Source organism: Vidua macroura, chromosome 4, assembly GCF_024509145.1.
Source record: "Vidua macroura isolate BioBank_ID:100142 chromosome 4, ASM2450914v1, whole genome shotgun sequence".
In the NCBI taxonomy this organism is placed as follows: domain Eukaryota; kingdom Metazoa; phylum Chordata; class Aves; order Passeriformes; family Viduidae; genus Vidua; species Vidua macroura.
In genome coordinates, this window is record NC_071574.1 from 33,850,118 (window position 1) to 33,865,717 (window position 15,600).

Consider the following 15,600-nt stretch of genomic DNA (forward strand, 5'->3'; position numbering starts at 1 on the left):
AGTAGCTAAATGTCTCTAATATGATGTGCAATCATTGTATCAGTGATCTATTGTCATTTGCCTTTAGGGTAATTGTTACTTCAAGTGGAAGGCTGTTTCACTGATCTCATTATTTTTTATATTTATTCTAAATATACTTTGTCTTAGTTCCATGTTTTATCTAAACAGATAACTACATCTAGATTGTTCTGCATCCTCCTCTTTATTCCTCAGAGTGAGCACCTTCAAATAATGACTTCACAAATGCCTGTAACAAATCTACACAGAGACATTATTTTCATTAGTCTCTCAGGGACTCACATTAATTTACATGAGTTTCTGGGACTGAATTCTACAAGGACATATTCAATGTATTATTCAAAAATAGTGCTGACTTCTGCTGAAGGAATCTGTGTTTCTCTCACATGGCATCATATAGATTAGTGTAAAAGATTTCTCTGATACCACCTCCCCTTGTGGGATGTATAGCAGAATAGCAAAATACTCTAACTTAAGCACTTACAGCTATATCCAGAGATGAGCTACTGCCTTATACAATTTTCTGAATCTGAGTCTAAAATACTAAGAAGTGTATTTTTAAACATTTTTTCACTATAAGATCAGTACAAATACAGTCTTTTATATATATATACAACCACACATATACATATCTACATACACAAATGTAATTTAAATGTCTTAAAACATTTTTCAAGTTTTCATAAATGTCTATAATCCAATTCCAATTCTTACCTTGCCCGAAAAGACTGAAAATATAAAATAAAAGCAAAAATTTTTTTCAATATAACAGTGAAAATTATGCACCAAAATTCTCATATCCAAAACAGAGTGTTTTTCCCAGTATGAACTGGTTTATGTGGTTGTTTCTCTAGTTATTCAAATCTACATTTATTTGAAACTATTTCAACAGAACTGAAATCTTGCTTTTGAAAATATAATATTTATCTCATTAGACAGTTTGGACTTCTTTTATACTACAGGCAGTTATTTTGAGGCTCCATATTAATTTCCCCAGTGGTTGGGTATTGGTTAAAATTATTTCTCCTTAAAATATAAGCATAAACCCACCATTTTCTTCTTCTAATTAAAATGTGAGCAATTTACTTTTTCCTAATTTATTCTCTCTGAAAAATAAAAAAGTTAATATCTGATAAAACATTAATTTACTTCATTGTTGTATTCCTCCCAGACTTTTTAATCAAAAAGTGACTTGCTCTGTAACAAGTCAGCAGATGGAGGAAAATAAATCCTTAGAGAAAGTTTTTCAAGATAGTCTGGGGCAAGAAAATCTCAAGAGGAAACGTACTTGCAGATTTATATGTGCAAATTCTGCGTTTATTAACTTACACTTACTGCAAGGGTCCTCAGAGTTTTAACAGGATATGAGTCAAACTTTTTAGGCACTGTAATGAATATCCAGCTATGTTATGGCTGCCTAAGAGTAAGATGATACCAACAAGCTGCAACAGTGTATGTTTTAAGACATGAATTTATGTATTACATCTTCTACATTAAATCATGGTTTTCTTGACATTCTTTACTAAAAATCAGACTGGATTTTTTTAAACTTTTTTTTTTTTACAAACAAAGGTTAGCATTTACTACACTTTCTGTGCTGTAAGAGTGTATACCAAGTCAGTTTCTGTGGACTACAAAGTATGCTTCAATCTAATTTCCTGTGGAAATTTTGGCCTGCCATGTAGTCACATTAATTATTTTGAAATGAAATATTTTGCTCTGACCTCCAGCATATATTCAAATATGAGATGGCATATTTCACTGAAATTTGGCCATTCTTGTGCTACTTCTTGTAATAAGCAGAAAACCAGCTTTATGTTGAAGCCAAAAGGATTTTTTCCATTAGTCTCCAAAAGGCATCTGTTTCAATTGCTTTTTTCCCAGTCTCTGGAAACAATTATTCTAATTGGGATTCATTGTGAAAGGAAAATAAAAACACTTTTGCATAAGAATTAGAAATAAAGTCTTTGGATAATATTAATTTGCAGAGGATAAACAAGGTTGAATGTTAGTGAGGAAAACGTCCCAAGCACTTCACAATGATGAGGTGTTTAAAGAGGTGAAAGACCCTACTTGAACCATGGTTAAGAATCTATTTGACAACAGATAAAACAAACAGCTGTCAAAGCTGTTCTAACTAAGCAACAACCTATATCAGAAAATAGAAATCACTTTATTTCTGTCCCTGTGCATTTTCATTATCCCCTAGAATTTTCATTATCAGACTAATAAATTTCTTGACATTAAGGAGATTCAAGAAATTTAGGATATTCTGGGAAGGAGAGGAAGGAGGTCTTTAAAATTTCTGTGACCTACGACGATCCAGTAAAACACTAAATCTTTTGCTTCACTTTAAACACAGTGAGTCTAATTGATTCCCATGCTAGATATACACCAAAATGTTTTGCTGTATTGACACTCAGTTGCACAAGATGCAATTAAATATTTAGATAAGGGTTCTCAAGTATATAGCAAATGAGAAAATCTATTTACCTTTAGCAAAATTAGCATACCTAAATATGTATATGTATAAGTACTGCAGTGTTGTTCACAATACAGTGCAATATTGTGTGGAAACACCTGAGCTCATTCTTTTACAGAAGCTCAGTTCAAGTTTGTTGACAGACAAACAGGAAACCTGTGGAGGAACACTGGCATGTCATGTGTAATATCCAGACATTTTCTAAACTGGATTTTCTATCCAGACATTAGCTAAACTGCACTGCTAAATTTAGAAATGTTCCTATGCTTTAGCAACTGTTTGGCAATAAGCAACTCTCCTGGGGTTTTACTTATCACTTGAACAGCTAAATCAGAGAAGTGTAAAGAAATGAGAAATGGGAGACATTTAAGCAAGCACATGTTTCCTTTATTAATTCATATGTTAATAGTTGAGTCATGGAGGTGCCCTAATGGGAAAGGCTATGTAAAGGTACACCAAAGCATGTTTGGTGTACTTACCAACATCTCTGATTAGTAAAAGTATATGACAGAGCCAAAGATAACCAGCAATTTATGACATGAGCTGTTACCACTAAGAAATCACATGGTGAATTTGATAAGAATTTGATCCTGTGACAGAACTAGGTTGTTGTATTATTATTATTATTCAGAGGAAATAGACTTTCCAAAGAGGCTTGAGGAACATATGATGTTCTTCAAAGGAGAAGAATATTTTTTTTAAAAAAGTTTCTTAAAACATTTTTAGAATTAAAGTTATCAAGTAGCCTATTTTCCTGGGCTTTTCTTTTTTTTTTTTTCCTTTTTCTTTTTTTCTCCCCCAAGAAGATATACTTATTATACTACTCCAGTTTTGAAAGGTTCCAAAAGGGAACAAATTTTACCTATTCATCCTGATTATTGACACATTTCAATAAAAATACTCTTAAAATCTAGGCTGTACTTTAGATCAATACAATTTCAACACACTTCTTAAATAATCAGCTTTTTAATTAAACAGCCATAAAAAAAGGCTTTCTGGCTTATTTTTGACTGTGTCAACCTAATTTCACTTAAGCAGCACAAATCAAGGTATGATTAGCTGTTCAAAGCATAATTATTCACACTAAAATAAACCTTGTTGCTGAGTACAGCAGCCTTTGACAGCAATAATGATAACAGAAGAGGCAAACTCCATTGAGACAGCTCTAGCTCTGCTGTCACTGAGTCATTAGAGAAAAAAGAACCCAAAGTGTACAGCTCAACGCTTAGCATGTATTTCAAGGTCACTCATTCAAATCCAAATGAGAAAAAGTTACTATTTTTGAAAGCTGATATATCATATAGAGTAAGTCTTAATGTAGTGACTAGTACCAAGTGTTCCTGTGGGAACATGCATCATGTCAGCTAGCAATTTGATCAGCAGTAAAGGAAAAACATCACAAGAATAAATGGAAGTGGAGAATACACTAGTGTTTTTATACATCCTACTCAGGGAAACTATATCATAAATTCTAAAAATTTGGGAAAAAAATCAGCTATAAATATGTTAACAGTAAAGTTATTGAAACTACTTATATGAATTTTAAGTTGGAACCAAAGCATCAATCATCTCTACTAACTTCAGTGGAAGCTGTGAGAGCGTTTACCAGGACAGGGATTTGCCTCACAAGTTGAATATAGACAAACATCCAGTGGAGAAAAAGAAACCATCAACACTTCCCTGTTCCCCAAAAGATCCTATATTTAATATAAAGAGAACCAATCCCTGATTCACTAAGATGAACTTAAACTGGTGGGTTGGAAGTGGGAAGCTGGTGGGGACTGAAAAAAAACCAACAAATCCAGAAATAGAGAGTTGTTAAAGAACTGGGAAAGGAGAAAGATAGCCAAAGAAAGAAAAGGCTTGCAAAAGTATTCAGGGAATATTCAACAGAAAAGAGGGACTGGAAGCTTGAATTTAATAGAGGAAAATACAAGAAATTTGAGATCACCACTATAAGCTATTTATTAATTCAAAATACATGGCTGAATTTATCAAGCAGAAAACACTGAACTAGTAATAATAAATTCTTATGTAAAGAAATTTATAATTGAGAAAACACTACAAATAGATTTTTAAAAACAACTTGCCTGAAAACCGAGGAGTTTTTCACTAGGCTTAATATGCCTCTGAAATTCACATTCCACTGGTTGTATTACTTTGATGCCATCTTCATAAAAAACATAAAACATGTTCCCAATTCCCAGACCTTAGGGACAAAAACACATTGAAATGCACAAAATTAAATAATGACAAAAAAGAAAATCCTTGTCTTGAACTAAAAACCTAATCACAGTTCAGTATGAGATCAGTTTGTTAACACATACGATGGTAATACAGCTAAACCTATGGGATCTTTTGTTGTAAAAACTGAAATAAAACTGTTACATTATTTAGAATTTTGCATAGGTTTTTTTTTTTCCATTGGCAAGTCAGTGTGTTTATGAATACAGATCTAGAAATACACAGTTTGACAGCTGCAGCAATAAAAGTGATCTTGTGAAATCATCTACGCTGAAGTCAAATTAATATAAATTCTCTATGTATGCTTTTTTTTACTTTTGCTTAGGGATGGAGGACTTAACATTATTTCTGTACAACATTAAAAGAAAAGACCTGAGTCTTTGTTATAAACTTGGTATTTCCGTCAGAAAAGGAAATATTCTCTGTTTTATTTTATTAAAAAGACAGATTTGGGCAGATATTGATTCCAATGTTGAAGGGCCATAGGTGTTTACAGAACTATTCAATCCTTCTTCCACCATGTTGCAGAAATACATGATGCTAAGTTTTGTGGAGAAGGTTGGAACTAGATCTGTAGCATGAAGTTTCACAATATCTGTGATCATGGTCATGACCACAGAAAAAGACATTCTCATTAGTTTTCTGTGTGCCAACTAAGACAACAGTGGTTGATTTGCTATTTGGATGCAATAATGGATGACCAGCTCATATTCATAAAATTCTTTGAAGAAAATCATAGTACTCATAAAATCATAACTATAACCATTCTGACAACTAAACTGTTGGCTACAATGATAAAAATGTGCATCCATCCTGGGCACAGGACCTAAGTTTTCACTTGACATAACAATATTTGGTATAGGAACACAGAGGAGTCAAACCCATGAAAAAGAAATTTGAATCTAAAATTCTGCTTATCCTAAATTGTGAGGGAAAACCAATGTTAATAGACAAGAGAACAGGTCTCAATACAAAATAAAGTAATGAGAAAAGCAAGAGGGGGTAGGGGGAATGAATGTTTGTGTATGTATGTATATATGTATTTATGTACACACGTACATAAAAGTTTCCAGTCCCTGTCAAGAATCACATAGCTAACACAGTTCTTTAAAAGTTGTAATACATAGAAGGTTGTCAGGCTATGCTCAGAACAAACACATTCAATTATCTTTGAGAAATCTTGTGGAATCATTTCCCATTTCTGGCCAAGTTTTCCCAGAAAGACAGGCAGTCTCCAAGCAGGGTTTTCCTCACTTTATATTGAATCAATTAATAGGCTAGAAAAAAGTGGGAGAGAAACTTGTCTGTGCTGCATTAGGTGCAACATAGAAGCAGGCTTATGTTCATGGAAAAATTCCCTGTTATGTCTATTCAGAGCACAGGGTGTACTCAGGGCAATATGCCCACTCTGGCCAGTGGGCACTTTTGTATGCCTTGTATGAAGATAAACCACACACCCTTTATAAGACAGCAAGTTCAGGTCTCTCTTTAGAGAATGCCTGACATTGTATCATGTAAGAACAGCTGAAATTTGCAGATAAGCCTGACTGATGTTAGGCTGCCTTTACCAGTGAACACAGTGTAGAGATCTATAGCTGAGCAACTGGCATATTGTGCCTTGGGGATGAATATGTGAACATGGCTTGGGACAAAACAGGGTTTTCCCTTCTCCATCCTCTCATTGGCTGAAGTGTACCATACTTATTAGCAGGATAAGCAATATCAGAATGTGAGGAAGTAGCTCAGATGATAGTCCCAGGTGACCCAGACATTTGCTAATCAGCCTCCTAAAGCCTCCACCTCAGGTGCCAATACTACAAAGTAAGATTTCCAATGTACAGATATTATTTATGACTAATAAACAGCCCAAAGTTTTAAAGCTTTATTTCCAAAGTCTGGATAATAATGTTCACCAAACTGTTCTACAAAAACAGTGAAGGTCATACAGTACGAAATGTCCTTCTTCGATTTCAATAGCAAGTTAAGGAAGTCAGTTCATAAAACAAATGTTTACCTCTGGATCCAATTAGTTAATTCTCCTTTCCCACTTATTATGACCCAAAACTCTTCATTTGAGTGAGTGGCTACAGATACCTGTACAAATATCTAATCTGCATAAATATCTAATTATCTCGGCAAGCCACTTTTTCAGAACTACAGGAGCTATTCCTTTGAAGTCTTAATTTTGCAACCCTCCTCCCACTAAATACAATCCTGCACATTTTTAATGCAATGCCAGAAGCAATAGATAAATAGATTTGCTTTATTTAAACTAAATTGATACTTAAAACTGGCTAACACCTATTTTTTTTTAAATGGTGGTGGTTGGGGTTCTTTTGCATATATATGAATAGATTTATATTTATTTATATATTATATTATTATTATAATACACATGTACCTTCACAATCCTTTCAGATTTTCTGATTCAAGTGGTTGTGATAAAGATTTTGTGAACTTGATACAGAAATATCTCTAGGCACTGAAGCCTATGTATGGTTTTGTGGTCTTGATTGTCCTACAAATCACCCATCCCTCCCTTCCTATCTGTTAATACTTTCATAACAGGAAATGGCAGAGTATGGATGGCCCAGAGCAGTTGGTGGCCATGTTCATTGGCATCTTTAGGGTATTGCTCTCTTGTAAAATATTTCCAATGTTGTAATTAGTAACAGTATTTATTGGAAACACGATTGGCCTGCATTTCTATGCAGAGAGATTGAGAATATCTGTTCTAGGAGACACAAAATCTGCTACTCTACATTGCTTTTTGATTAGTTTGACATTACTTGCAGAGAAATTTGAATGTCTTTACCACAAGCACTCTGGTAAGCTATTATTTTTAATTGGTATTTTCTGTGACAGAAGATAAATTTTCCTAGGTGTATTCTAATGACTAAAATCAACAAATTGAATTGAAAAGACAATAAACTAAAAAATCAAGGGGATACTAATACTGTTTTCAGTTTTGAGATAAACCATACTTGATACTTTCTCAAAAAGAGATGAGAACAGCATACTTTTGAGAACTTGGTACAAACTTGTTGCATATTAGTTTAATCATTAACAGTGTAATTGTATGAAACTCTCAACACATCGTTAGTACTCTACAAGGCCAATAGAGCAGGAGGATCACAGCTGAGCTCCACTACAATCACAGAAATGATTGTTTGTACCAGCTGAGCAACTGGTTAAACAGGAATAAAAAAATAAAACTAGTTCATATTTATAAATACACTGGGAATGCCAAAGGTTAGTACATACAGGCAAATGAAATGTCAGATTTTTAAATCTTTAATTTAATTAAAAACAAATTTTTAAAAAGTCTACAGAAATACTATTTCTAGCATGAATTCACAGCAAAGCCTGATTCACTTACTATCTTGTATTATCAATCTTCCAGTGGAAATAATTTAAATTATTTCTTACTACTGAAATATTTTAATTCCTAAATTGAAACTTAAAATGAAGAACAGGCTATTTAGAGCCACATTATGGGAATTCATGACAACTCTTAGATTATGGTATTTTTCTGGAATATGAGGATAATTTTTGAGATCATGTCATATATATGAAAATTAATACCTATCTTTTGCTTGTAAAAAATATTTCCATGATTTTTATATTAATAACACCTGATTGTGACTTTATTTATGTTTATCCTTCAGTTCATCACAAACATTCATTCCCTGCCCCAACATTTATTTACAAACCTTTCCTGAGTATAAGAATATAATGCTTAGTTTAATTAAGCAACAACAGGTATATCAATTTTAAACTGTTTAAGATTATAATTTTTTCAAATAATAGGGATTCATATAAGAAAATCAATCTCAACAATATATAGACTGACTGGTTAGAAGTTTTACCATGACAACAAACAAAAGTTAAAGGTCTACATTTTAAATCTGATCTTCTTGTTGTGTATCTTTAAACAACTCTCTGAAAATTGTGAAGAGCTTATTTCCTTCTCTCTCCCAAAAAGGAAAAGCAGCTTACAAAAGTATGAGCATTTATAGGATTCATTTCCACTTTAATGTTTTTTAAGTCAAATTCTGCAGTGTCGCAAGGGCGTAGGTAGTTACTGTAACTTGTAGAGTACAAAAGAACATAGATGCACATACACACACACACAAAAGAAACAACAGATGAGCATTTCATCACACTACAGAAAATATGAACAAAAGTACCTTGCTCTCGCCACAATATGTTTGCAACTGCAGCATGTAAGAGAAAGAAAGAACAGAAAATACAGATGAACAAGGGAAAACAAGAAATGATACATCAATTCTGAAATAATTATAATGCTTTAACCTCTGATTCACTCCTACAGGTATACCACAGGTATACTCCTACAGGTAAACCACTGGAAACCGTAAATTAAGAATAGTTCTCTGTGTCATGTGACCAAATTGTGATTAGCCATAGTAGTTATTTGGGACAGGGTAAACCCCAACATTCCCACTAAACCCTCCAAGCTAACTCCATAGCCATTACCAACAGTGTGTTTTATAATCCATTACAAAAAACACGTGCAGTTTTCATGCACATAAATGATACATATTAATGACAGGTTATGCAATTTTCATTATTTCCTTTAAACTCCGGACTTTGAAGAGACTGATTTCAGATCAGAGGTATGAAAGAGATATGCAAAATTAAAATATACACAAGATATTTTTTCTGTATGGCTGTAACTCAACCATGCTACCAAAACTGTCATACTGTATAATGTTCACCATTCTCTTTGGAAGACCATGAATGGAAGCATAAGATGGCATAGTAACCAACTAAATTTTTACATTGATTTTTTTCTCTGAAAACATAAATTTTATTTGGCCATCTTGTTTACAATTGGATTTTAGACCTTTGAGACCAATGAAATTATATTATCCTAATATTACTCTTTCTATCTGTGGAGGAAAAAAAAAAGAAAGCAAATATAGTCTCACAAATTTAAAGTATTTAGAACTCAATAGGCAACAGAATAAATTTTTTTAAACACCATCACTGAAAACTAACACATATTGCAAAGTAATGGACTAAAGAAATTTTAAAAATCCCAAAGGAAAGGAATACAACACAGAAAACACATATGTCACACACACATAATGAAATTGGGAGGTTCATTGAAACACAGTGCTACAAAATCTAAAAATATTAGTATGCTTTAAAAAAAAAAGTTTGGAAAAAGCAATGAAAGACATTAAAAATTATGCTGGCACACAGAAGTTCCTCATCTGCTGACAGCTGAAGCTTGAGAGTGAAAACAGGAACTATCACTTCAGAAAAGGTCTGGATACTAAGAATTTCCCACATCATTTGTACTTCAACAGACAGGAGAGGGAAAAAACAGCCCTGGAATACGATGCAGGCCTTTGGGTCTGGTAATGCAGCCAGTTTTAGATTCACCCTCCTGTCAGTGCATCTAGCCTGAACATCATGTTTTTGTCTTTGAGGGTGTCCAAAAGATTTCTAAGGAGTTGCTAAACAACATCCCCTACATCCACCCTGCCAGTCATCTCACTGCAGAAGGCCATCGGGGTGACTAGGATTTTTTTCCTTTGTAAATCCATGATGACTGCTTCTAAACACCTTCTAGTTCTGGGAATGGTTTCCAGGGTGAAATGATCCATCTCTAGTCCAGAAATCAACGTGAGGCTGATGCAAGTATCATGTCTTGGATTCTCCCTCTTGCCCTTGAAAAGTGGCGCTGGCTTTCTTACAGTCTGCAGGAACCTCCCTGATCACCACGATCCTTCAGAGATTGTCAAGAGTCACCTCACAATGCCAGGGGCCAGTTTACCCAGTGTTTATGGATGTATCCTATCCAGGCCCTGTGAAATCCACGTCATTGAAATGGTCTCAATCAGATCCTCTACACCATGGAAAAAGAAAGCTTCCCTTCCAGAGGATGACTTCCTTCCCAAACTTTCCCACTTGTGTCACGCTCCTAGGAACAGTTTTGCCAGGAAAGACAGATGTGAAGAAACGTTCAGTACAAGTTGTCCCCTTCCGTATCCTTTTCCACAAGGTCCCTATCCCCCTCAGCAGGCCCACATTCACCTTTAACTTTCTTTCTCATGCTGATGTCTCTGTAGAAGCCCATCTTTTGTTCATTATGTCATCCACCAGACTCAGCTCCAAATGGGTTCTGGAACTTTAAAATTTATCCCTACATACCTAGACAGTGGCTCCAGTTGCAGATCACAATTCTGTATTTGCCTATGTTTTCTTACATAGTCTTTCTTATGAAATAAAGCAAATTAATTTCCCCAGGGCAATCTGGAGGATTTCCTTTAAAATTACTTTTCTCTTCACATTGTGAGGAAATAACCATGTAATACATGACACTTGAGGTCCCATAAATTCAGCCATAATGTTCTACAGTTTATCAGCGTTTTTCTAGGGGTGACATAGGAAAGAAAATAAAAAGTAATTACAATTACAAAAGTGTATGGAGCTCTACAGGATCAAACAAAATGATTTAAAATGCTAAGTACAGAACACATTAATTTATGTTAATGCAAAATGATATGTATGATTCTGAGCTTTGCTCAAGAAAAAGGACAGGATAATAAAAGTGCTTTAAAAGTCTCACACATTAATTTTAAAATTAGCAAATCAGCTAGAAGAAAATTGAGATATAATTTAAGAATGCAATATAATATCATAAACAACAGCCACAATCTCACCTAACGGATCAAGAAACCTCACTTATTTTTTTAATCAGACCCATAATTTCTGTTCAGGAAAGATGTCAAGTCTTGAGATAAAGAGTTAAATGCTGGAACAAGTACAGCATGTATAAAGTATGCTAAGGAACATATTGTTTGCCTTCCTTTTTGGTTAAGCAAAAATTAACATTTTTCAGCCATACTTTATACTAAATTCTCAAACATTTGTAAACTTCACAATGTAAGCATACAGAATTATTGATAGATCCCAGCAAAATGTTCTGGTTTCAAGACAGAGTACCATCTTCTCTTTTGCCATGATTCAACAGAGTTATTAAATAGTATTAGGAGATGGACTGGGAGCCTTGCAGAAGACATTTTGTATTCCAAAAGTTCGTGACCTTGAGCAGGCTATGTCTGCTACATGGGGCCTTGTCACAGGGAAGCCTGCATGTCCCATGGGTACCTGCTGCAAGGGTAGGAGCTGGACTGCTCATAAAAACCTGTGCTGCACACTCATGGGCCTTATGACAAATTGTAACCTGCCAGAAGATATATGGCTTTGTTTGTTACACCAGATAAAACCACCACAGCATGGGAGGGAGCAGGAACCTCTCAATGGAGAAGCTCTGTGCAGCTTGCTGAGGGAAAATCCACCCATAATTAATCCCACGCTCCATAAATAAATCCGCGATGCCCAGCATGTGAAGGGTTGCAAGATTTACTCACTACTAACTATATTCCTCTTTTCATTATATCTTATTAAAGCAGCTATTTTATTACATCATTTGTTGTTGGGCCTTTTATATTGTCATCAAAAAGAAGTCTGCATTGTTCCTCCTTCTCCCTTGTCCCCCAGCAATGCAAAACACGGTAGAATCCAATTGAAAGAGGTTTTCTTTCTTTTTTTTTTTTAGCATACTTAGAGTTCCATAAAAATCACTCTTCATGGTCCTTCTGCAGCTATTCTATGGTTTTCTGTACAGCCACAGCCTTTGATTAGGAGCAGCTAATATAACATCGGAATGCTTGTTCTTCATCTTTGTTATACGTTCTTGGTTGAATAGTAATAGGTTGCACATATTTCACTAAACTCTGTCCTTAGTAATTCCTGAAATTCTGCAGCAGACTAATAGCAGTGTAAATTTTTATCAACTTTGGATGGAAACAACAACTGCAAAAATCCATGGTATTTCTAGTACTAAATGAATGAGGGTACTGCAATATCACTTTGCAAATAAATTCTGTATCTTTCTCTTTCTTATTGCATTGGTAATAAATTTCATTACATTTACTTTTCTGTCTCAATAGACAATTTCAAAGATTTCAACTATTAACAAGTGTTCTTCCTCCCTACTTTTCTTTTCTTGAAACATTCAATGCATTTTGGAAATAAAGTGTGTGTGTGTGTGTGTGTGTGTGTAGGCAAAATTGACATTGAGTGAGTTTGAAGACTAAATGTAACTCTTCTACTTCCTTTTGGCATTTTTAGCTGTTCAAATTTTCAATAATCAGCATGCAATACTATATATCCAGACATACTCAAACAAAATTTAAAGAATTTAAAAGATAAGAAGCCACTGTCCCTTTCAGTGACTTCAATTCCATGATGGCAAGAGGTCACAAGCGGATGTAATAGAGAATAGGACAATGAGGAAAATGCAATAAAGTCATAAGAAAAAATGTGTAGTTCAACATAATTTTTCAGAATTGCGCTATCATAATCTGCTGTACTTTCAATTGCATTAAAAGAGTAATTTCAAGATGTTTAAAAGGATGTTGTCTCCTTACTTCACTCATAGCCACCACCATTGTCAACTGTTTTGATTAATTAAGAGGATGAAGACTCTTTCCTCACATCTCTATTGTATAAACACCTGCCCTTATGTTACAGGGTAAATCTAAAACATAATAACTACCTTTTTGCTAAACCACGTAAGTTTTTAATTATTATTTGTATATTAGAAATAATTGCATTAAAAGTGAAGATGAGGTTGGCATGAATAATATTTTTGCTGAGCTTCCACAATCACATACCTACCTTTAATTTCATTCTTTTTCTATAAGAAATTCAGATTTGTTTTATTTATATACAAATGCAAATATATAAGACCTAATTTATTTGTGAAGCCAATACTTTTTTAAAAGTTATCTATTTCTTGCTTCAAGTATTTTACAAATAATTGTCATTACAAATTCTATCCAAATTCCAGTCTGTTCTTATGTGATATGCACTTCAATTTCATCTTAGGTTAATACAATAACCGAAGATCTGGTTTATATATATTAGACTATTATTTATTAGTTAAAAGTCAACAGTTGACACTTTAATTTTGTCCAAATATGAACGTTACCTTATTTTTCTATGTTTTGTATAACTCTTTATAATGAATCATGCATAAGTCCTTTCCCATAGCACATTAACTCAATCCAGTGTACACTAGCAGGAAGAAAAAATGGTTCATGAGCTGAATTACTTGGAAGTTTGAAATAAAGTCTTTGCCCACAATGCTGTCAACAAGTATAAACTTGTTTAGCTCTGCCATAAAATAAAATGCCAGCATAAATTATCTCTGAGAAAATTAGGCAAATAGGTACCATTCAGTATCAGATGTGACAGGAAGATTCTATTAAAATTGCATAAAGACTTTCAGAGAGAATTTAGGCCATAAATCACAGTCAAAAGGCTTTTAGTCTTATTCCCAGTTCTAGGCAGTGGAGATGCCTTGTTGCTTATGATGGCCATAAACCTGTCAAGTCAGTAGCATTCAGATCACATAATCTTTTTAGGTGATAAGACTATGACATTACCTAAAAAAGGCACAGTTAGAAATAGAGCTACTTAATGGCATGGAACAGGTTTTTTGTTTTTTTGGTTTTTTTTGTTTTTTTTTTTTTTTTTTTTTTTTTTTTTTTTTTTTTTTTTTTTTGTTTAATTTAGTCCTAAGATACAGAGCACAATTTAGAGAACTTTTGTTCAGCTTTTTGTGACTAAGTGAAAGAAACCATAGCATAAATTACTTTGCCACATATGATGATGTCATAGTGGGTGAATTCAGTAACACAAGAGCCTGTGGTTGATAACTAAAATAAAAGCTACTAAATATTAAAAGTTCATCAAGTACTTTCAAATTGGTGTTGGAAATATCCTAATAGTTTTACTTGATAACTCTCTATCATGACATCTGTCTCCCCAAGGTGTGTACATATATCTCAAAAAAAATTTAGAGAAACACCTAAGAAGTCATATTAATCAATCACAGATTGAACTGCACTTTGTAACACAATTTTTTAGAAATAGTTAGGAGAAGTTAAAATATTTTTTAAAAAAGAAAAAACCAAAACCACAGAACTATTTCACTTCAAAGGGAACAGCATGAGTTTTTATGATCTATGGCTCCAGTATAGTAGAATTATTCTAAATTGAAACAGAAAAGAAACTAAAGTACATCCAAAGTACCTGTCAAATTTATCAAGAAATAAACAAAAAAAAAATGCATTTTAAAAGTTACTTTACTTCAAAATATTTTACAGGTAGGTAAGAAAAAAAATTAAGTACTTGAAAATTACCCCTGAAAATATTCACTTGTCTTTGGTGATGACTATTTTTTATTTTCCTGTTTTCTACACTACCAGATTTTCTTCTTCAGGAAAAAAACCTATATTCAGTGTAATCTGATATTCCATGTGTGTATCAAATTACAGTGATATATTCTACTATATTATTTATATTAAATACTCCATGATCAGCTTAAGTCTTCCTAGCTTTTTTCTAAGTTAACAAAATGGTTTATTTGGTATATTTAGCTATGTATTATATTCCATAGTCTGTTAATATTACTTGGATTAAAAATTAAAATTTGGACCAATTCCATTGGTCCTACTACTATTTCAATGGAATCTCACTAAATAAATAAATTTCATAGATGGAAGTTGTAATTTCTTCCTCCTCTCTTTGAAATTATTATTCTACTGTATATCAACAAAAAATGCAGTAATATGCTTCCCACTCCACCTTTCTCATAAACATATTGTGAAGATACACTGCCAAATTATCTTTGTCCTGTATTTAAATTGTTTAGCTTTCAAACAGTTTTTCAACAACAGCAAGATGATGACTGGTTTGCCATATGGCTACTAGGAGTTGGGCTGAACCAATCTTTGTTCGTGATTATCACA

The 15,600-nt window shown here is 33.5% G+C and overlaps 1 protein-coding gene across 1 annotated transcript in view; it reads right to left on the reverse strand.

Moving 5' to 3' along the window:
* FSTL5 (follistatin like 5) overlaps positions 1 to 15,600 on the reverse strand; it is a 273,705-nt gene that overhangs the window by 36,820 nt on the left and 221,285 nt on the right. The window contains exons 11-12 of the mRNA XM_053976601.1: positions 8,935 to 8,961; positions 4,591 to 4,709 (exon numbers count right to left, since the gene is read on the reverse strand). Of these exons, the coding sequence (XP_053832576.1) occupies positions 4,591 to 4,709; positions 8,935 to 8,961 (146 nt within the window). The remainder of the gene's footprint in view (positions 1 to 4,590; positions 4,710 to 8,934; positions 8,962 to 15,600) is intronic.